Source organism: Podarcis bocagei (genome assembly GCF_964188305.1).
Source record: "Podarcis bocagei genome assembly, chromosome: Z".
NCBI classification, from domain to species: Eukaryota; Metazoa; Chordata; class Lepidosauria; order Squamata; family Lacertidae; genus Podarcis; species Podarcis bocagei.
Genome location: NC_138140.1, coordinates 15,160,505 through 15,183,640, shown reverse-complemented (window position 1 = coordinate 15,183,640; position 23,136 = coordinate 15,160,505). Strand labels below are relative to the sequence as shown.

Below are 23,136 nucleotides of genomic sequence, written 5' to 3'. Positions count from 1 at the left end.
GAATTTAAAAAGTGACAGATGAAAAAGGGCACAGTGCAATATGCTCTGTAGCTTGGGTTTTGTTCAGTTTTCCATCCTCTCTCTCTCCCCCCCCCCCAATTCCTTGAGACTGGAGCTTGACTCCGTTCTTGAACTTGGGAATCCGAACAACAGATGGTGCTGTTTCAAATTAAAAAAATTTAAACTAAGATCCATCAGCTGCCAACATGAAACACTCTTCTTTTTTCTGAAGGGAAGGAGCTCATTATCAAGAGTATTTAAGCAAAGTAGGTATTTAATCTTCCTTAATCATTTGCATTCTTGAGAAGAAGGATACCAGTGGCAGCTGTCATGCCAGGCCAAGCCCTGTGAATATGCTTGCTTGTAATTACTTCACAAAATCTATTTTAATTCTGTTCACGCTGAGTACAGTCAAAACTGAAGCCCAAAAGTGAGAAATGTTTTCACAAGCACCTCATTTATAATTAAATTGATTTCTTTTCTATCTTATTCTCTAGTCGTTCAGGAAGGGCCTAATACTTCTTAGGAACTTGCAATAGAAGCTTAAAAAGTTTGTTGTTGTTTTAAGGCTGTTTTTCCTTTTTCAATAATGTAAGTTCAAGTTTAGGACTCCATATCTTTGGCAAACTATGCTACCGTGGATCCTGTTGCTCAGTTCCCATGTTACCCATTAATATTATTTCAGTTTGTTAGTCACTTGCCACATAGAAGTCTCCAAGTGACTTACAACATTTTAAGAGCACGAAGCATAATATAAAAAACACTAAAAAGGACAAGACTTGATGATAAGTCATACAATAACCAGTAAAACAGACCCAATAATTCAGCAGCAAAAGCGTGCCATCCCTAGACAGCAGAATCATTTTACACCTTCAGTAAAGTCCAAAAGGATTGTAAAATCCAAAATCCAAATGTCATGTAAAAGTCAGGGTGTGTTCAGTCACAAGTGCCACCCTCCCTGTGCTTAATGTTTGTTTCCCCAGTAAATTTGCCTATGCTTTTTACCAGAGTAATTTCCCTATCACTGAGGTTCTGAAATCTTTCATGGAATATGTTAGAGTTTTTCCTCTTGATTATAGAGCTGGTCAATAAGGGAGCCTTTCAGTGACTTCATAAAACATGGAGGCAGTTTATCTAATGAAACTGTTTCCACCAAGTGGAGAGCATGAAGAATATATGAAATACTCTTGTGGAGTGTATTTAAATGCCTTTATTCCACAGAAGGCAGAGGACAGGGGAACTTGTATCTACAGCTGCATCTTTATCAGAGTCCCTTGAGTGGAACATTCTTTTTCCTAGTGCACTGTTGCCTGATTTTGTCCTCTTCAGTATGTTCCTGAAAGCTTTGCATGTTCTGTATAGTGCATAAGCACCGATCATTGTTGAAATTACTTCACTGGACCCACACATATAGGTTTGTGGACAAAATAGCTAGGTGTTTTGTTTTTGGTCACTCCTTCTGCTCCCTTCCTTTCAGGAGCTGCTAAAACTAGGAACACTTTTATCTCTGTTGTGCTGGCCCATGTGGTGCTGGTCAGAAGATTCCTTGAAATGTGGGTTGTTCTTGAGTGCATAAGTGATTCTTTCTCACCCAGGAAGCCTATGAGCTCCTTCAGTGTGGAGAAGTTATAAAGTGCACTGGTGCTGAGACGGGATCTTTTCTCTCAGTTTGCTTTGGGGCAAGCAAGAAGCAGTAAGAATGATTTCATTTCCAAAGCTCAGTGCAAAGCGATGAACACTCCCCCCCCCCCCGTTCTCATCTGAACTCTCTATGAGTATTCCAGAGGACTTGAAGGAGTCAGAGCTTGGAGTCTTGCACTTGACGCATAAAAGAGCACTCATCCTCTTGAGTGTCGTGCAAAGTGCAGAGAAGTAATGGCAGCATAGATGTAGTGGGCTGGCTGGTATACAAATTGAAAGTGAAATGAAATGAAAGGGTCAGAGACCTGTTACTAGTTCTGCAGCAGGGTCCCTGTCACCAGCGTCCTAGAGTCACCCAGTTAGTGTAAGAAAAACACTGGGGCCTAATTTGATCAGTAGAATATTTGGTATCTGGTAGGTAAAGGGACCTCTGACCATTAGGTCCAGTCGTGACTGACTCTAGGGTTGCGGTACTCATCTCGCTTTATTGGCCGAGGGAGCCGGCGTACAGCTTCCGGGTCATGTGGCCAGCATGACTAAGCCACTTCTGGTGAACCAGAGCAGCGCACGGAAATGACGTTTACCTTCCCGCCGGAGCAGTACCTATTGTATCTACTTGCACTTTGACGTCCTTTCGAAATGCTAGGTTGGCAGGAGCAGGGGCCGAGCAACGGGAGCTCACCCCGTCGTGGGGCTTTGAACCACCAACCTTCTGATCAGCAAATCCTAGGCTCTGTGGTTTAACCCACATCGCCACCCGTGTCCCTTGGTATCTGGTGGGCGGGGCTTATATGTCATGCTCCGGAATCAGCCCCTCCCTTCAGCGTGTTCCATTAAGTTTCAGTTGAGAGGGACTAACTGCCTCTTTGTGTTTCTTGTCTCAGACTTGCCTCGTGTCCTTAGTTTCCCTCATTATGTTAATTTGTTACAGTTTTCTTTATTATTAAAGCTTAGTTTACATTTACGTGAGCCACATATTTTTCTCAAAGAAAAAGAAACTCTGCTGAGGAAAGGTGTGGAATGTCCAAAACTCTGTGTTTGAGGGGATATTCCCAGTTTACCAGGTGGATTTATTTTGTTAATTATCCCCCCACCTTCACAACAGTTAGCACAAAAGGGGAGCTTTTTAGCCACTGAGAAGTCTTCTCATCCTTTGTGCTGACTGTAGTCAAAGTGAAATGAAGTGACTCAGCCACTGTGGATTGGCCCCTAGGGTCACTCTAGAGAAGACCAGCTTCAAAACTAAGCATTTAGGAACACCAACAACACAAGGTTCAAGGAGAATGGTGTGTAAGTTCTGTTACTTGCAATGAAACTTCAAGGAAAACATGAATTACGTTACTCAGAAAAAGGGATATTGAAGTACTCCAAATGATTTTCCCATACCAAGAAAATAGTCGATCTAGCTGAGAGGCTGCATGTGGAGATCTACATTGTTCGTTGCCATGAATCCCTATTTATTATTACTGTATAAGATTATTGTATAATCTTAGAAGAGAGCATGGCCATGACTGTCAAGAAGGGACCCTGCACTTCTAAACTTGCCACTGCTGTACTGCATGCTTTGTGCTGGATGACCTGGAAAGAGCAGGGAGTAGATTTATTGCTTGGGCATTACCAATTTATATAGAACATTACTTGTGCCCAGAGGACCATCTTCTGAAGAACATTGAGGGGCTGCATGTGGTGTCGTTCAATGTCTTGTTGTCACTCTGTGTCTGGCTCCGTGTTCAGCTTTAACAAGGGGTTGGGGTTGGGGGGGGACTTTAAAAAAAAAGTTTAAGGAAGCCTCAGCCCCCTGGAGCTGGTGCCTATGCTTGTGTTGTTCCTGGTTCATTCAAGAGTCTGTTCTGGCTTTGTGTAGAAGCAGAACGGAGCCTCTGACTTGTTCCTACACACTGCTGTGTGGAACATACACATTGGCCCTGTGTGTGAATTGGCCCTTTGTTTCTCATTTTGGAGTGTCTGTGGCTCTCAATCTTGTATTAAATGTTCTATTTCAGCGATTGAACACCCCACCCTCTAAAGAGTGCAATTGCCATTTCATTATTATTTTTAAGCATTGTTTTCTTTCTCTGTGTTTATTTTGCCTGGAACATCATTGAATAACAAAATTAGCCAGATCTAAATGATTTGCTGACTGTTTGCTTATATGTGTATTTAAACGTGTCACTGAGAGGCCTGTTGTACCTAATTAAGTACTTGAGCTGTGAAACATTATTTTCAGTTGAAACAAGCCTGCTACATTTTGGCTTTAGGATGCAGTTGGAAACTTTTCTTAGCTAATGGTGTTTATGTTGCCTCCAATTAAATAAGTCTGCCTGCATTAAAAAAAACCCGAAATAGTTTCGAACCTACACCCTTGTGCAAATTAATTGAAACAAGCAATGTTGTTTATTGTACAAAACTCTTATATACATGTACAAAACTCACATATAGATACATTAGTAATGGATATGACCTCCGCTATTTTTAAGCAGCAATTGAACACGGTTTGGCATGGAGTCTACTACTTTCGAACAGTCACTGTTGATTTTCGGATCCCTGTACCACACTTGAATCAGCGCCTGAATGAGCTTCTCCATAGTCATACAGTCTACAGCAGGGAGGCGACTTTTGCATATAGCCCACAAATTGTCAATGGGATTTACGTCTGGGGAATTCTCCAGTACCTGTATTTGCTGCTGTGTCATGAATTTCTTCACCACTTTTGATGTGTGATAGGGGGCTAGGTTCTGCTGCAATATCCCAGTACCATCAGGATGCCTCTTTTCCAGCTCTGGAATAACTCTCTTTTGTAGAACCTCAACATATTGTGGCGAGCACATCATTCCTTCTATTGGTTTCAGGTTCACCATAATGAATGATTGCCTTTTCGTGTTTGTACAGGATTACGAGTAAGATAGAAAACATTCTTTGTTTCAATTAATTTGCACAAGGGTGTATATGTTGCAAGAGCTCTGTGGATTTCTCTTTCAGAATTTAGTTAATAGTTTGATGATTTTTAGGATTGATCCAGAACTTCTATCTCTTTCCCCCATTTCATGTTAGTTTGGATGGTTACAAACAAACAAACAAACAAACAAACAAAAACACCCACAGCCTATTTTCATCACTTGTTGTTTAGTCACATTTGCATTGTATTGAGGTTGTTCTTCTCTGTGTCAATTCCTTGCTGCTATATGATCTTCTATTTTTTGTTGATGAAATTACATTATTACTTCACAATCCCATATGGGTCACTGCAGTTAGTGTGGGCACATGAGGCTGATGTTTGTGAGTGTGAAGAAACTTAGCCAGGGAAGGAAAAGGTTACTACTGAAGAACAACAAAACAACACAGATAATCAGAGGCAAGAGTGCCTTCCTCCCAACCCTCATCTGTTCAGTTTCATTGAATCTGCTACTTTCAAAATAGTATTAAAATTGGAAGTAACGAAATCAGAGAACATTCAGTGCAACTACAATTGTTTTGCTTCGGAAAAGCAGATTTCAGTATGTAAATTTATCAAAATAAGATGATACAGGGGTAATGTGGTAAGGATGAACTGTAATCAGATTCCCCAAATTGAGAAAGTATATTATATTGAAAATGTGAAGCATGGGTTCTGTTGGTACTGAACTGTGTTTTAACATTTATAGCATACTAAGGCGATATTAAGAGAATCACCGGGTTGTTGAGTTGCTGTTGCTATTGCTCTGCTTTGCTGATCTCCTTGTGTCTATGTATTACATCATCAAAAGTGCTGTGAATCAATTTTCTTACTGCCAGGACAAGTGTTTTCCATACTGGCTTTGGCAGTATATAAATCAAACATATAACTATTGGAGGTTGGCTTATGTGCTGTGCTAGGAGTTTGATTTGAAAGTGACACTTGCAGTTTACCCCTGATCTTGCAAACCAGCCTTTCAATTTGGGGTGCTACTCACTTAGGGTGAATAGCAATTATTACAAGTGTCATGTAATAACAAATATTACAACTGTCATGGACGCTTTAGCTGAGATTCCTGCATTGCTGGGGGTTGGACTAGATGGCCCTTGGGGTCCCAACTCTACGATTCTATTATTCTATTATTCTAAATTATACAGCACTCTCCCTTGAAAAAGCCTTTTATTAAGAGAAAGTGGAAAGACCATTGTTAGTATGGCTGCTGTCACCTGGAAGAATCTATTGGGGATGGGGATGACTTGGTGCTTGCATCACCCTCTAAAACAAACCTGTAACAGTATGTTCACATGGAAATAAGATTACCAAGAGGAAAACAAAATATGAGCACCAACTTTGCCATCTTGTTCCTAACATTTAAAATATCGGAAGTAATGTAATGAGTGGTACCCTCTTGCATTTAATTTCTTTGTCTCTCCAAGCACTGAAATAAGTGTACAGTGGTACTTCTGGATGCGAATGGGATCCATTCTGGAGCCCCGTTCGCATCCTGAGCAGAATGCAACCCGCGTCTGCACATGCGCAGGTTGCGATTGGCCGCTTCTGCACATGCACGTGATGTCATTTTGAGCGTATGCACGAATAGCGAAACCTGGAAGTAACCCATCCCGTTACTTCCGGGTTGCCGCGGAACACAACCTGAAAACACTTAACCTGAAGCTACTTTAACCTGAGGTATGACTGTACATGAAATTATAATGTACATACATACAAGAGAGGCTACTTATAAGCTCACTAGTCAGGTGGCACCATTTACTGTCAGTAGTTTTTTTAGGTTGAGCTTGGAAAATAGAGCTTAAGCTGTCTATCTGTTGAGTTCAAAGTGGTGTGCAGTTTTCATTGTTGGTAGTGTATCTGGAAGATTGACTGTCCTTCAAAATGCAGAAAATACACTTTCATTTTATTTTTAGTTAGAACATTTAAGAACACCTTGTTCCTGTTTTTATATTGAATCCTATACTATCCCAAAGACTTTGGGTGAAGGTAATGCATTAAAAAAAGCCAGTGGAACAAACTACTTTAAATGCTGTCCCAAGATAATTTCCACATATCTACTTTAGCTGTGAGCATTAAAACTTTCTCAGACATGGATCACTGTAACAACTCAATGCTCAGACGATTCTGGAGGTGGGACTGCTGCAATTTCAAGAATTCCTCATCAGTGTGCAGACGACACTCTGACTTGGCACATCACTGACACGAGTGCTCTCAGATAATCTTGGATTGTGATGAGAAATCAGTATATAGGAAATGGCCCTCTTCTGAGTCAGACCAATGGTGTTTCTAGCTCAGTACTGTCTGTACTGAGTGGTGGCAGCTCTCCAGGTTCTCTCCCAGACATGCTTGGAGATACCAGTTATTGAACCTAGGGCCTTTCACATTATGTGCTCTAACTCTAAACTTTGTCCCTTTCCTAAATGATAAATGAGTATGTAGCTTCTATTGTTCGTCTATATCCAGGGAAACTATTGTATATTCTCAAGGTTCTTGTAGTTTGAAAAAGAAGGTGGTGGCAGACCTCCCTCCAGTTGCTTCACACATGCCATGCTTTTTACCATGTTTCTTGTACATCTGCTCATGGACCTACATAAGTTAGTGCTACTTTGGCTCAAGGTCCATTGGATCTCAGCTAGAATATGTATATGTAGAATATGTATATGTAGAATATGTACTTACAGCACCATGTAATGATGCCTCTCTGGGTGGCTGGCATAATTGTGTTAATATTAGTGATTTTCCTTGGTCTGAGGAATGTGCCAAAAGAAGCCATTGTGGGTAGCCACATCAATTTAATTTTCTATCTTGCATTAGTCACTGCAGATACCTGCAACAAAGATGAATGTTCATTACTCTTTAGTTCATGAATAATGAAGTATAGAAGGGAACTAGAACAATCTTTGCTTGCTCAGTATCTTAGACTGACATACTGATGAATCTATGCTTTTCCCCTTACATGTGACTGACTTTGAATTTACTAGCTGTATAATGTGGGAAAGGCAAGGCTCGCTTACATTTTCATTGAGCTGAAGTATGTCTGATGAAAGACTCCTGAGTGTAATTAGGTTACTGCAAAGTGCCTGGATGTTCCTGGATATGACCAGTCAGCTGATGTAGGAGAAATTAAGGATATACTGGTAACATTTAAAATCTCAGTTAAAAAAAAAAAAAACACTGAGAAGCTAACTGCTTTTGCAGTCTCATTCCACTGTAACTTGAAGACCTAGGGAGTGGGTGGCGCTGTGTTCTAAACCACTGAGGCTCTTGGGTTTGCCAATCGGAAGCTTGGCAGTTCAAGTTCGTGTGAAGAGGTGAACCCCTGTTGTTCTGTCCCAGCTCCTGCCAACCTAGCAGTTTGAAAGCATATCAGCGCGAGTAGATAAATAGGTACTGATGGCGGGAAGGTAAACAGTGTTTCTGTGTGCTCTGGCACTTGTCATGGTTCCTGTTGTGCCAGAAGCGATTTAGTCATGCTGGCCACATGACTCGGAAAGCTGTCTGTGGACAAACACTGGCTCCCTTGGCTTGAAGTGAGATGAGTGCCGCACTTCATAGTCAAGTTTGACTGGACTTAACCATCGAGGGGTCCTTTACCCTTTACCTACTTTGAAGACCTATATGCAAAAGCAGTGGGACTGTTTATCAGTCTTAGAGCTGATGTGATGTGTGAATCCTGAAATAGACAAAATAAAAAAATTCCTTCCAGTAGCACCTTAAAGACCAACTAAGTTAGTTCTTGGTATGAGCTTTCGTGTGCATGCACACTTCTTCAGATACACTGAAACAGAAGTTGCCAGATCCTTCTATATAGTGAGAAGGTGGGGAGGGGTATTACTCAGAAGGGTGGTGGGAATGGGAGATTGGCAGATAGCTGAGATGAGCCGGTTGACGACTCTTAACGACTGCAATAGGTCTTCCAGGAAAAGGCAAGGGGTGAGAAGGTGAAAAATGGCTTAGTCATGTATAATGAGATAAGAATCCAATGTCTTTGTTCAAACCAGGTCTCTCCATGGTTTTGAGTTTGGTAATGAGTTGCAATTCAGCAGCTTCTCTTTCCAGTCTATTTCTGAAATTCCTTTGTAGTAAAATAGCTACTTTGAGATCTTGTATAGAATGTCCTGGGAGATTGAAGTGTTCTCCTACTGGTTTCTCTGTTTTGTGATTCTTGATGTCAGATTTATGTCCATTTATTCTTTGGCGTAAGGTTTGGCCTGTTTGTCCAATATAGAGAGCTGAAGGACACTGTTGGCATTTGATGGCATACACAATGTTAGACGATGAGCAATTAAATAGTCCCGAGATGGTATGTGTGATGTTGTTGGGGCCAGTAATGGTGTTGTCTGGGTATATGTGGCAGCAAAGTTGGCATCTGGGTTTATTGCAGGCTCTGGTGCCAGTGTCCGTGTTAAGTCTGGTTGTAGTATTATTGTGGGTTAGGAGTTGTTTAAGATTAGGTGGCTGTCTGTAGGCAATGAAAGGTCTTCCTCCCAGAGCTTGAGAAAGAGAACTGTCATTGTCCAGGAGAGGTTGTAGATCTCTGATGATGCGTTGTACTGTTTTAACTTGGGAGCTGTATGTGATGACTAGAGGTGTTCTGTTGTTTTCTTTTTTGGGTCTGTCTTGCAGCAAGTTCTCTCTGGGTATCAGTCTGGCTCTGTTGATCTGTTGTCTAACTTCATCTGCTGGGTATTTTAGTTCTAAAAAGGTTTGCTGTAGATCTCTTAGGTGAGAGTCTCTGTCTGTAGAATTGGAACAGATGCGGCTGTAACGTAGTGCCTGGCTATATACAATGGACTGTTTGGTATGTTTGGGATGGTAGCTAGAGGCATGTAGATATGTTTGTCGGTCAGTTGGTTTACGGTATAAGGTGGTGTCTATGCGCCCATCCTGTATTTTTATAGTAGTGTCCAAAAAATGTATTTCTTGCATGGATTGATTCATTGTTAGGTTGATTGTGGGGTGAAAATCATTAAATTTCTGGTGAAAGGTGTCCAGGGTCTGTTGACCATGTGTCCAGATGATAAAAATATCGTCAATGTATCACAGGTACAAGAGAGGTTTGAGTGGGTAGGAGTTTAGGAAACGTTGTTCTAAATCTGCCATGAAGATGTTGGCATACTGTGGGGCCATGCGGGTGCCCATTGCTGTGCCGAATTTGAAGTTGTTGTGGGTAAGAACAAATTGGCAGAGTTTGGTGGCAAGGTCCGCTGTGGTTTTATCTGAAATGGTGTTCCTTATAGCTTGTAAACCATCATTGTGTGGGATGTTGGTATACAGAGATTCCACATCCATAGTAGCTAGTATAGTATTGTTGGGAAGATTATTTAAAGATTGTATTTTCCTCAGAAAGTCTGTGGTGTCACGTACATAGCTGGGAGCACTGATGGCATATGGTTTCAGAACAGAGTCCATATAACCGGAGACACCCACTGTAATAGTGCCAATACCTGAAATGATGGGGCGTCCTGGATTTCCTGGTTTGTGTATTTTAGGTAGAAGATAGAAAGTTCCTGGTCGAGGTTCTGTTGGTGTGTTGGTGAGGATCTGTTCCTGGATGTGTGGGGGTAGCTCCTTAACAATCTTGTTCAGTTCTTTCTTGTATTCTTGTGTGGGGTCTGAGTCCAGTTTTGTGTAAAAGGCGGTATTGGAAAGTTGTCTGTGAGCCTCCTGAATGTAGTCAGTTTTGTTCATGATGACGACAGCTCCACCTTTGTCTGCTTCTTTAATTATAATGTCTGGGTTGTTTCTGAGATTATCTATGGCTCTCCTTTCAGCATGGTTTAGATTTTGTTGTAAGCGATGGTGTTTTCTGGTCACATCTGTTTGGATTCTGTGGCGGAAGCAGTCAATGTACAAGTCCAGTGTGGTATTGCGTCCATCAGGAGGGGTCCATGTGGAGTCCCTTTTTGTGTAACACTTTTTCGGAGGTAGTTGGTGGTCAGTGTTCTGTTGGGAGGGTGGTTGTTGTTCTCCAGTGGGTTGAGAGGTGTTGTGTTGTGAAGTTGTTGTTTGTTCTGATTTGTCTTGTTGTTGTGTGTGTTGAAAATACTCCTTCAGGCGTAAACGGCGGAAAAATGCTTCCAAGTCCCCGTAGAACTGAATCATGTGTGGGGATTTGGCAGGGCAGAATGACAGTCCGCGTGAAAGGACTGATTCCTCGGCTGGGCTGAGTGCTTGCTGTGAGAGATTGACAATATTGTTGATCTTGTTTCGATTAGTAGCCTGTAGGTTGGAAAGGTTAGAGAGTTTCTTGTTTTTCTGTTTTTTCAGTAGCTCCAGTTGAGAGTGGTAAATGTTTTGTTTTTCCTTTTGGAACTCTTGCCAAGCTTGGTGGTTCCTGATAGAGTTGTCTAATACAAGGAGTTCCTCCTTTATTAGCTTCTGTTTAGAGTAGAGAACACTGATCAGATGTTTGAGCAGCTTCTTAGAGAAAGTGTTGCATAGTTTTCTTGCATATTCAGTGGGATACGTGGATTGTAGAGGGTTCTTAATTCTAAGACCCTTGGGTATAATGTCCAGGTTCTTGCATTTAGTAAGAAAGAAGATATCAGTCTGTACCTGTGCAAGTTTCTTGGTGAGGTTGATGGACTTCCATTTCATGCGGCTCAATGTGGTGCCTTCCATGGTTCCAATACCTACCTGTAATTGAATCCTGAAATAGAGTTAAAGTAATTTTTTCAGTGAGTTTCTGCTAGTGAAACGGTTGTCATCTGTTGTACAACATTAAATGTCACCTGTCCTCTATCTAGCATAAGAGTTCTTGTACCAGTAGACAGAAAATGTTGGATACAGCCCTGTTAAATGTTTATTTTGAAATGTTGGGGGGGGGGTCCTGGGGTCACAAAAGACGAATTTTATAATGACCTCCGAGTGGGGAACCCAAAGTTGCTGTCCATTGTTAATGTTTGTGTGTGTGTGTGTGTGTGTATGTGTGTGTGTGTGTGTGTTCTCTATATACATAGAGAGGGGGGGCATTTTGTGATCCTGGGGGTGGGGAAACACAGAAAACACCTTGGTGAACGGAATACTTCCCTGTATCAGGAAGTTTTTAATGTTTAATATTTTACTATGTTTTATATATAATACTTTGGCCACCTCATGAGAAGAGAAGGCTCCCTGGAAAAGACCCTGATGTTGGGAAAGATTGAGGGCACGAGGAGAAGGGGACGACAGAGGACGAGATGGTTGGACAGTGTTCTCGAAGCTACGAACATGAGTTTGACCAAATTGCGGGAGGCAGTGGAAGACAGGAGTGCCTGGCATGCTCTGGTCCATGGGGTCACGAAGAGTCGGACACAACTAAACGACTAAACAACAACAACAAGTTTTATATATGCTGTAAGCCGCCCAGAGTGTCTGGGGAAACCCACCCAGATGGGTGGGGTATAAATAATAAAATAATAATTATTGTTGCTACCCCTGCTGTAAATGGGTTTTTGGGGGGTGTTTTGTTGCACAGTCTGCCATTCTGCTCTTCAGTAGGAGATTCTCCAAGAGCCCTGGTCTCTTGTCACATTCTTTGGTGAGTCTGTGAGGTAGAAACACACAGGAGGATATTGACTCCTTTGCCTCCACCCCATATGACAGATTCTTCTCTGTCAGTAGAGCAGCAGGACTGGCATTCAGAGTCTATCCAGCTGTGGTCTCTGTGGGCATTTCCTTACATGGGGCTGCACACTCTCACTTGAAAAGCAGCAGTTGCAGGTAACCAACTCTCTGTTGCATTGCAAACTATCATATTTTTCTGAAGATCCCATGAAAACAATTGTATGGTGGCAATTGCTTTAGCACAAAGAGGTTTTTTTATTGATAGGTGTACATTTTCTATAAACCTGAATGTGCTTCTTTTTGTAAGCCTTCATTTTTTCCCCCTGTCCCCTCCAGCGTCCTCTTGAATCAAATAAATGGCAAACTCTTGGGATCATTTATCAGAAAAGATGGTGTTATGTTTTTAAATATATATTTTTGGGTTTTTTATTGCTAGTAGGGGGGTGACAAGGTTGCATGCCTACAGGCAAAAAATGGAGTTTTAAATTGGTCATAGATGGTAAGACCTTTTCTCTTCCTTCCCGCTTGTTAAAAGCTTTGGTAATATACACGTTTCCATTCCCATTCATGTAAGCCTGCCTGTGTTAATGTTACATTGCTGCTTCTGAGATTGGTAGTATTTTATTATTAATATAACTGGCCAAGCTGAGCGTGTGTCCTTGCAATTTAGTACAGAAGATAAGAAGGTTCAGTTGTATAAAAATCTCAAATGGAAACTGAATAGGGCATAAAAATTTAACAGCTCATATGCAGATAGAACATTTTGACATCTGAAAATAGTTTTGCCTATATTACTTGTATATAGACTATTTAAAAGAGTAAGACTATTTTAAAGTGCTAGGCATTTCAGTTTGTTTTCAGTTTGGTTACCTGACTGAGAAGTGTGTAAACAATAATGATCTCCCACTTACTCTGTCACACATGCCCAGTCTGCTGCACACTGCCAAACCATAAATGAACAAGCCCGTGTGGATGAGTGCATGGAATGAAAATCACAGCCAATTTACTCCTCCCAGTTCTTCCTGCTGCCACACTACTCAAAGCTGATCCGTGTTTTGGTTTAGTGTTATGTCCAAACTTAGCTTCATGATTTATCTCACCCCAGACAGACTATGAACAGCAAGCCAATTTTTTTTGGGGGGGAGGTAAAGCAGAAGAAAAATGATAACACCAAATAAAAGATCAAGCACTTGAATAAAAACAGTGTTGAAAGTGATTAATGATAATCTCAGGCATTTTGGGATTTTGGATGCATAATTACATCCTACTTATTAAAGTGGGGGGAATCTAAACTAAATTAGATTTTGGGCCAGGAGTATCCATAGAAAGAAAATTCAGGTAGTGACACTTTCAGCTTTCCTCCATTCTGTTCAGACGGTCAATGAGGTTGATGATCGCTCTGGGCACTGTGTGAACTTACTGTGTGAAGTGGCACCTCAGTATGGGTTAGGCATTATGAAGGCAATGAGTATATTCAGATAATCAGTATCTCTCTGGGAGCCAATATGGTATACTGCTTAGAGTGCTGGACTAGGGCTATAATGACACTGTTTCAAATCCTTACTCAGCCATGAATCTCACTGGGTAACCTTGAACCAATCTCTCAGCCAAACCTACGTTAGGAGACTGGTTTTGAGGATAAAATGGGCTTATGAAGAAGTTGTATGTTAAATATATGGGGACATGGGATAGGGCCTTCTGACTCAGAGAGAGTGAGTAAAGGAAATAGAAGTAATTTCGCTTCCTTACAAATAAGACTCAGAGAGAGTGAGTAAAGTAAATAGAAGTAATTTCACTTCTTCACAAATAAGAGGGGTGTGAGCTACCCATGTCTAGGAATGCAGCTCTGTTTTCCTAATCCCTTCATGCACTAACTAGCACTCATGCATGGTTATGTTTGGCTGCAATTTCCCATAAACCACTTCTCAGGCAAATATAATAATTGAATGTACAATTTAATAAACCACCCAGAGTCCCGTCTTGACTTGAAGGTTATCAAAACTGTCTTAGTAGGGACTTGGTGAGAATGTCAGCAGTCATCGCTTTGGTTTGGCAAAACACCAATTCAGCAAGTCCATCTTGTATCATATCACACATGTAGTGGTATTTCATCCCAATGTGCTTGGTTCTTGTGTGAAACTTTTTGCTCTGAAATAGTTTCAGACAGCTCTGGTTGTCTTCTATCAGTCAAACTAGTTTTTTCTGAAACAACCCAAATTCCATAGTCATTTGCTCAATCTAGACCAGTTTTCTGCATATCTAATTTGCAGCTACGTGCTCTGATTCTGTGGAAGACAAAGCTACACATCCTTGTTTATAAGTGGCGCAGGAAATAGGACCATTTCCAAACATAAAGAGGAATCCAAATGTTGACTTGTAAAATCTCTATTTTTCAGCATCTTTTTTTCACAGGTTGCATGGATGCTGTCGAGATTTTGCATTTCTTGCCATATAATACAATGTGTGTTATACTGCTGTTGATTTTTTGTTTGAATTGTGTGTGTGTGTGTGTGTGTGTGTGTGTGAGAGAGAGAGAGAGAGAGAGAGAGAGAGAGAGATATTCTCATTATAAACCACTATAGGACCACTTCTGTGGACAACAACATGAACAAAAACCTACCACACACGGTTCTTATAAGGTTAAAGTAGTGGTGGTGAAGGGCTGTGTACACTGCCTTGAGCTCTTTTGAGGAAAGGCAAGACACAAATGTATTAACAAAATGTATTCCCCCACCCCAGGCTGTAAATTTTGCCAGTGCCCTTGTTTGTAGCATCACATGTATAGTTTCTCTACAAGAACTGAAAAGCTATTGCATATCTAGTTCTTTAACCAGCCATAGCCTTGTATATATGCCATAAGTGTTGTAAACATAATCCTCTTTCTCTTCAAGTTGTTCTGGGGAATTTTGGAGTTCCTTGGAAGTTTATCAGGAGCTCCTTGGTGAAATTAGCAATGGTGAGCAATTCCCCAAAAGACCTCTTTGTCTGCAGTGGACATATGAGAAGGCAGAGTTGGCTGTGTTCCACCTGTATTCTCAAGTCATGCGTGTCAGTGGTGAGACCCAGTAGACGTGGCTAGAATGGGTTCCTTGAAGCAGGCAACTTTAATGCTATGTGATGGACCAGAACCCCTAACCTGGGATCACCTCTGAGGTATTTCTGAAATGTTTTGGGATGCTGGCCTAGGCTTCCAAGTCAGCAGTCAGATGGATGTTCCTTTGTAGATCTCCTTCTGCTAAATTGCTGGCTCAGGCTTTCACTGTGGTTGCCAGCTGACTTTGTGCTCTGTAAGCTAGAAACACCTGTGATCATGATGCTGACTATTCTGTATTTGCCCTGCAGGGGATATAGTAGAGTGCCCTGCCCTTCAAAATTGGGGTGGGGGTGGAATCTTACATGTTTGCAAGAAAGACAGTGTGTTCAAGAGAGAGAGATTTGCAAGTACTTCATTGCTAAGTATTAGAATTAAATGTATCTTTTTCAAAAATGTGTAAAATAATACTTAATCAACTGTGCATTAAGTAGATGCAGAATACTGACTTTTTTTAAAGCCTAAATTAAATCAATCTCTTCAAATAGTGCTATATTATAAATAAATAGTAATAATACATGCCTTCATCACATGGGACTTTTGATATTCATACTCCACAGTGTGTGTACCTCCAATATATGTAGAATCATAGAATCATAGAGTTGGAATAGACCACAAGGGCCATCGAGTCCAACCCCCTGCCAAGCAGGAAACACCATCAGAGCACTCCTGACATATGGTTGTCAAGCCTCTGCTTAAAGACCTCCAAAGTAGGAGACTCCACCACACTCCTTAGCAGCAAATTCCACTGTCGAACAGCTCTTACTGTCAGGAAGTTCTTCCTAATGTTTAGGTGGAATCTTCTTTCTTGTAGTTTGGATCCATTGCTCCGTGTCCGCTTCTCTGGAGCAGCAGAAAACAACCTTTCTCCCTCCCATCCTTTTATATATTTGAACATGGCTATCATATCACCCCTTAACCTCCTCTTCTCCAGGCTAAACATGCCTAGCTCCCTTAGCCGTTCCTCATAAGGCATCGTTTCCAGGCCTTTGACCATTTTGGTTGCCCTCCTCTGGACACGTTCCAGTTTGTCAGTGTCCTTCTTGAACTGTGATGCCCAGAACTGGCAATGTAATATTGCCAATGAACAGAGGAGCCACAGTGCAACCTCCTGCTTCCTGGGTTCTCCCCAGGTAGAAACAGTTTCAAGGAGTTGATGTGTGAGGGCAAGAGAAAGGAATCAATACGTTCCAGCATGAAAGGACCCAAGCAATTGTTTAGGGCTTATGGGGTGAAAATGGCACTTTGGTAGTTTATAAGATACCTGCAGAGATATTGGAGTGCCACTGTGCTTAGCCTAGATAAGGGAAGATAATTCTTGTACACCAGCTCCCAAATAGACTTGAGCTGAGTTTGGAAAGAAAAGGGGGAAAGTTCAGTATTCTGGAGAAGAGAGTCACCTTCTTCTCAAAGTGGGCCTACTTCTTAAGGGGACTAAAATCTTCCTTTGGCATTAAATTCACCCACTTGGAGGACCCCAGAGTCTCCTCTTCATACAAGACATGCTCTCTCTCACTATCTCTCTGTGTGCATGCTGCATTGATGCAAACATAGAATTATGCATTTTGGTGTAGTTTTGGTTAACTTTTAGTACTGACCACACACCTTTTAGACAGTCACCAGCATTCTTGGCCAAGTTAAGTACCACTATCATAGTGTTAGTAATCTGTTCTTCCAGAACAGATGGGGGTATGTATGTGCCTGCGGAGAGGGAGAAGTTCTGCTGTACAATCTGAAATTCTTGTGCTAGTGGATTTAGTTGGATAGCACCCTTTGATTATGAAATATATTCCCTGCTGTGGCCAGACAACACACAGCCACAGGTTCCAGGATAACTTTGCAGAGAACATTTAGGCAAATACCTTCTGTGCAAGAAGGCTTTGCTTGGTTGTGGGTGAAGAGGGTAAATGAAGTAATTGGTGTGTGTTGTTAGCTGTTGACCAGGTTGTGTGTGGCAGAACTTTCCTTTGGTGTGGATTTTAGCACTTCGCCTACAGCCTCCACCTCCTGATAGCAGAGCTTGGCAGTAGCAATGCATTCAGCACTTCATTATTTCTATAACCTGAGTGCATTTGCAAATTAATTGACGTGTGGGAGGGAAGGCATCTGCTATTGTAAAAACATTTTAATTATTGCAGCAAAACTAGAAATAAAATTCGGTTGTCGCAATCTGACAACAGGTACAGGTGAAAAAAGAATGCCCTCACCCCCCAACACCATTTCTTTGGTCCCCTTATTCATATGGGTGCTATTCCCCTCCTCCTTTTCTTTCCATCTTTAATGCTGTAAGGTTTGTTTAATGCATGCATTTCTTTTTAAACGCTCACTTTGGAAACAAAGTCTGAACAAGAAAAATATCATTATTTATGTGTATATAGGCTTTTATGTCTGCTTACTCAACTGTAAGATGGTAACCCATTTTGCTCTTCAGCATGCCAAAGTTCCATCATGTAAGTTTACCCCCGCCCCACCCTGCTTAAGTCCAGTAGAAGGTTCTAGACTTCTCTGGTTAAAAGCAGCTTTTAAATTGTGATCAAATGTGACACTTTAAAAGAGGTATGAGGCAGCTGTGGTCTTCCAGATGTTATTGGACTCCAGTACCCCAGTCAGCAGTACCCCAGTCAGCAGAATTGGGGTGATGAGAGTTACAGCCCAGCAGTATCTGAACCAGGTTCCCCAGTTCTGCTGCAGCTGTGTTAGCCTATGAGAAGAAAAACCAAATTCCATATTGGGGACCAGAAGAAACTTCAATTGGATAAATCCTCAACAAGTATGTGAGTCAGCATATAACACAAAGTTTCATGCACAGTGTCAGGGAACTGCCATCGGAGGAACAGGTGGTGGAGGGGCTCAGGGAGGTAGACAGAGACTCAACAGCTGAAGCAGGAACCAGCAGGGGGAGGAGTGGATCTCTGAGGGAATGCGAGCAGGTGGGAGGGCTCAGAGACACTTCCAGCGAGAACAGTGGGGAGGTATCTGAAGCTCCCATAGGGAGACCCACGCCTCGCTGGAAACTGTCACGCCGTGAGTCCAGAAGGCGGGTTTCCGTTAAGGAGCTCTTATGCTGGAAACGATTCCGAAAACAACCACTGTCGGAATCTACAAGTGACTAGGGCAGACATGTTTGAGGAGCTCTGTCACACACAGAGGTTTGTGGAGTTGCACAAACTCTGAGGGACCACGATTTTACGCACAAGCAGCTAATCATCCCATCACAGCATTCCGACAGTCTCTGTACGCTGCCTGTGCAGGAGAAGGCATCATGAGCGACCCAGCCGGAACCGAAGGAGCAGGGGTTGGAGCTGGTCCAAGCTTGGAAGAAAGGTACCGAGCGTTGGAAATCCAATTGGCGCTGCAGACGGCGAGGCTTGAGGAGAGAAGGGCTCAGGATGCAGACAAGAAGGGGAGAGCCACCCAGTTCACCAGAAAGGTACCAGGATTGGTGCAGAAATTTGGGGGGGACCCCAAGGACTACCATGCCTTTAGAACAGAGATGCAATATGCCCTCAATGTGCAGTTTGATGAATTCCCTGATGAGGAATCGCGAGTGGCTTTTGTGATTGGGCATCTTGAAAAAGGGGCGAGGGACTGGGTTAGACCCCTGATGGCAACGCATAATGACGTCCTAAAGGACACCATGAAGTTCTTTCGTGCAATGGATCTCATGTTTTCCAGCGATATTGAGGAGGGAGTGGTGCGCAGACAGTTAATGGCTTGCAAGCAGGGAAGCCGATCTGTCCGTGAGTACTGGACTGAGTTCACCATGCTGGTTCACAGATTGGGGTGGGATTTATCGGCGGCACCTATTCAGATGCTATTTGAAGAAGGTCTTTCTTCGGCTGTGAAAGACGAACTGTCCCGGAGCCCCAGAGCGGTTTCTATGGATCAGCTGACCAAATCTGCGCTGACCATAGGAGCGCGCCAGGAGGCGAGAGCCTGGGAGAGGCGGGAAGGTAAGGGGGAACGTTGGAAGGAGTTCCGCATTCCAGACATTCCTGAGCCAGCTTTCCCGCCGGCAGAGCCGATGGAAATCGGAACAGCGCGCGCGCGCGCAGTTTCAAAGCCCAGTGAAGGGGGTAGGAAGGAGGGAAAAGGCGCCCGGAAGTGCTATCTCTGCCAACAGCCAGGTCACTTTGCCAGAGTCTGCCCCCAGAGGAAGGAATGGCAAGGGATGGTGGGAGCTGTTGAGGGAGGAGTGGAAGAGATATCGGAGCAAGTAAAAGCCAACGCCTGGCTGCCACCGTCGGGGCACAGCAGCCAGGCCAAAGAGCAGTGAAAGTGCCCACGCCAGAACCTCCCAAACCTGCCCTAGTGATAGAAGTGTCACTAGAGTTGCAAAACGGATACCCTCTGAAGATTAAGGCGCTGTTGGACTCAGGCAGCTCCTGCAATTTCATGAGCAAAGAGTTTGCAGCTGAACACCAGATACAGACGATCCCTTTAAGCAACCCCCTACAGGTGACCACGATCGATGGCAGGGAGCTGTTGGGAGGGGAAGTCAGCTTGCAGACCGTCCCAATGATAATGAAGGTGGCAAGGCACACAGAACTGATAGCGTTTAATGTGGCCACCTTGGGAGGGGCTCCCATTATTTTGGGGATGAGCTGGCTGGCGTTACATGATCCACTGGTGGGCTGGCATCAGAGAGTGGTTTCCTTTGGTTCCGCACATTGCTTAGAACACTGCAGGGAGGGAAAGGGTTCAGCAGGAGCCCAAGCTACCCTAGCAGGGACAGAAGTAACGGAGAAGGTGAAGGTACCACGACAATACGCAGATCTCAGTGATGTGTTCAGCGAAAGGGAAGCTGACCAACTACCCCCGCATAGACCCTTTGATTGTCAAATCAATTTACTGCCTGGGGCGCAGCTCCCCGCAGGCAAGTTGTATGCCATGTCAGACAGAGAAATGCAGGAGTTACGAGAGTTCATTGACAAGAACCTGAAGAGGGGTTTCATCAGAGAGTCAAGAACGGTGGGAGGTAGTCCAGTGTTTTTTGTGGATAAGAAAAACACGGACAAGCCGAGACTTGTGTGTGACTTTCGGGCCTTAAACGCAGTGTCAGAACCATTGGCCTTTCCCATGCCTAGAATAGATGACATTTTGAACAGGGTGCGGAAGATTTTTACCAAGCTGGACCTAAGGGGGGCGTACAATCTGATACGTATAAGGAAAGGGGATGAATGGAAAACCACCATGTTCACCCCTTTGGGGGCATTTGAATATCTCGTTATGCCATTTGGATTACAAGCAGGCTCAGCGTGCTTTCAATCGCTGATGAACCACGTACTAGGGCCTTTGCTTTACAAGAATTGTGTGGCCTTCCTGGATGACGTGTTGGTGTATTCTGAGAATGAGGAGCAGCATGTGAGAGACGTCAGAGAAGTGTTGCGCAGGCTGCTAGCCAACCGGCTGTGGGTGAAACCGGAGAAGTGTCAGTTTCATACCAAGGAGGTGGAGTTCCTGGGGTACCGCCTGTCAGATAAGGGATTGGCTATGGATCCCGGCAAGGTCCAGGCAGTGCTGGAATGGAAAACACCCAAAACAAAGAAGGATGTGCAGAGGTTCCTAGGGTTTGGGAACTTTTACCGTAAGTTCATCCGAAACTTTGCCCACCTGACGGCGCCCATAACGGACTGTCTCAGCAGTAAGAAGAAATTTGTTTGGACTGAGGAGGCGGAGCGAGCTTTTGAGGAGCTAAAAAGGGCCTTCGCCTCTGAAGAACAACTTCTGCATGTGGATTTACAAAAAAAGATGAGAGTCGAAACAGACGCATCAGACAGAGCCATAGGGGCGGTGCTTCTTCTGCAGCCAGGGAAGGAGGAGTCAGAGTGGAGACCGTGTGCTTTTTTTCCGCGAAAGCTGAACAAATCCGAGAGGAACTACACGGTGTACGATCGAGAACTTCTTGCTATTCATGAGGCTTTTCGGAGATGGAGGCACCTGCTAATTGGCGCACAACATAAGGTGCAAGTGTGCACTGACCACAAGAACCTAGAGTATTGGAGAACGGCACGAGTGCTCAACCAACGGCAGTTGAGATGGGCCCAGGAGTTCTCCAGATTTAACTTTGAGATTTGTTATGTGCCAGGCCCAGAGAACGTTAGGGCGGACGCTCTCTCACGTAAACCTGAATATTTGGAGGGGGAGGGAGCACCCGAAGAGAGACATGTCATTCCAGAGGACCGCTGGGTGTGCGGGGCGGCATTGGTGGGGCAAAGAGAACTGGTAGAGGGAACGGAGAACGATGAATACGCACAGGACAAACTCAGGGGACTCAGGAGGGAGGGAGATAAACCCGGAGGTTTTGAGGAGAGAAACGGGGCGTTGTACTACAAGGGAGCGTTATATATACCTGAAGGAGAGTTGAGGGGGAAGGTACTCAAGCAGCTGCACGATAGCCCCACAGCGGGGCATTTTGGGCAACACAGAACCATGTGGCTGGTGACCAGGGAATTTTGGTGGCCTAAGGTCAGGGAAGACGTGCGGGAGTATGTGAGGAGTTGTGACCAATGCCAGCGAGCCAAAGGGGAAAGGCGGGCGCCGGCAGGGTTGTTAGAACCGCTACCCACACCAGAAAGACCATGGGAAGCAGTGGCCATAGATTTCATGACTGATCTGCCAAGGTCCAGAGGGAAAACAGCCATCATGGTTGTGGTAGACCTGTTAACCAAAATGGCACACTTTATAGCCTGCTCACATGCGGTCACGGCAGAAGAAACAGCTAAATTGTTTGTAGAAAATGTGTTTAGGTTGCATGGCGCCCCCTTGAGGGTGGTTTCAGACCGAGGGAAACAATTTACTTCCAGGTTCTGGAGGAAGCTCATGAGCTTACTGCATGTAGAGGTTAATTTCTCGACTGCCCGGCATCCTGAAACCAATGGGCAGGCGGAAAGAGCCAATGGCATCCTCCAGCAATATTTGAGGTGTTATGTTAATGACAGAGAGAATGATTGGGTGGAGAAGTTGGCATTGGCGGAATTTGCCTACAACAATGCGGAGAACGTGTCCACGGGGATGAGCCCCTTTTTGGCTAATTACGGGTGCCATCCCAGGGCTTTCCCAGGGGGGGAAGGGGAGAGATGGAGTGTTCCAGCTGCCGAACAGTTTGTAGAAGAAATGGAAGCGATCCATCGCCAGCTCCAACTTAACTTAGATAGGGCCAAGGAGGAATATAAGAGGCAGGCAGACAAACACAGGAGAGAAGGTGAAACCATTAGGGTGGGGGACCAAGTGTGGCTGTCAACCCAAGGGTTACCCTTCAAAGGGGGTTGTAAGAAGTTAAGACCCAAAAGATTGGGCCCATTTGAAATCACACAACAGGTCAATCCAGTGGCTTTCAGACTCCGGTTACCGAACCACATGAAGCTGCACCCAGTTTTCCACAGGTCATTGCTGTCACTGTATAAAGGGGACAGAGAAGGGAGGGTCACTCGGGGACCAGCAATGGAGGAAAGGGAACAAAGCTACCATGTAGCGGAGATCCTCGATTCCAGGTGGAAGGGAGATCAAGTAGAGTATTTGGTAATGTGGGAAGGGGAACCGGAGTCGGAAAACACCTGGGTCAGGGCAGAGGATGTCAATGACGAGGTTTTAATAGAAACTTTTCATCAGAGGTTCCCACGTAAACCTCAGCCTGTAGCGAGGTTCCGGAGAGAATACTTTGCCACCACCGACGAAGAAGAGGAGTTGGAGGGGTTCACAGATTCCGAGGAGGAGGAGGATTCAGCGAGCCAGGACGGCGATCGATGGAGGGAATTGTTCGAGACGTCTGAAGATGAAGAAGATTCTTTTCGGGGTTTTACCTCCTCACCTCCCAGAGGAGAGGAAACGGGAGGGGGTGAGGGGGGCCCTGGAGGGGAGGTGGATGTCAGGGAACTGCCATCGGAGGAACAGGTGGTGGAGGGGCTCAGGG

The 23,136-nt window shown here is 43.9% G+C and overlaps 1 protein-coding gene across 5 annotated transcripts in view; it reads left to right on the top strand.

The window, feature by feature from the left end:
- The window catches only part of MED27 (mediator complex subunit 27), a 202,457-nt gene that overhangs the window by 39,243 nt on the left and 140,078 nt on the right, over positions 1-23,136 (top strand). The window contains exon 1 of one of the 5 annotated variants that reach the window (XM_081179244.1): positions 2,712-2,927. The exons of the other annotated variants lie outside the window; for them this stretch is intronic. Within the exon in view, the coding sequence (XP_081035370.1) occupies positions 2,925-2,927 (3 nt within the window). The 5' untranslated portion in view covers positions 2,712-2,924. Of the gene's footprint in view, positions 1-2,711; positions 2,928-23,136 lie in introns of those variants that run through there. 5 annotated transcript variants of the gene reach the window in all.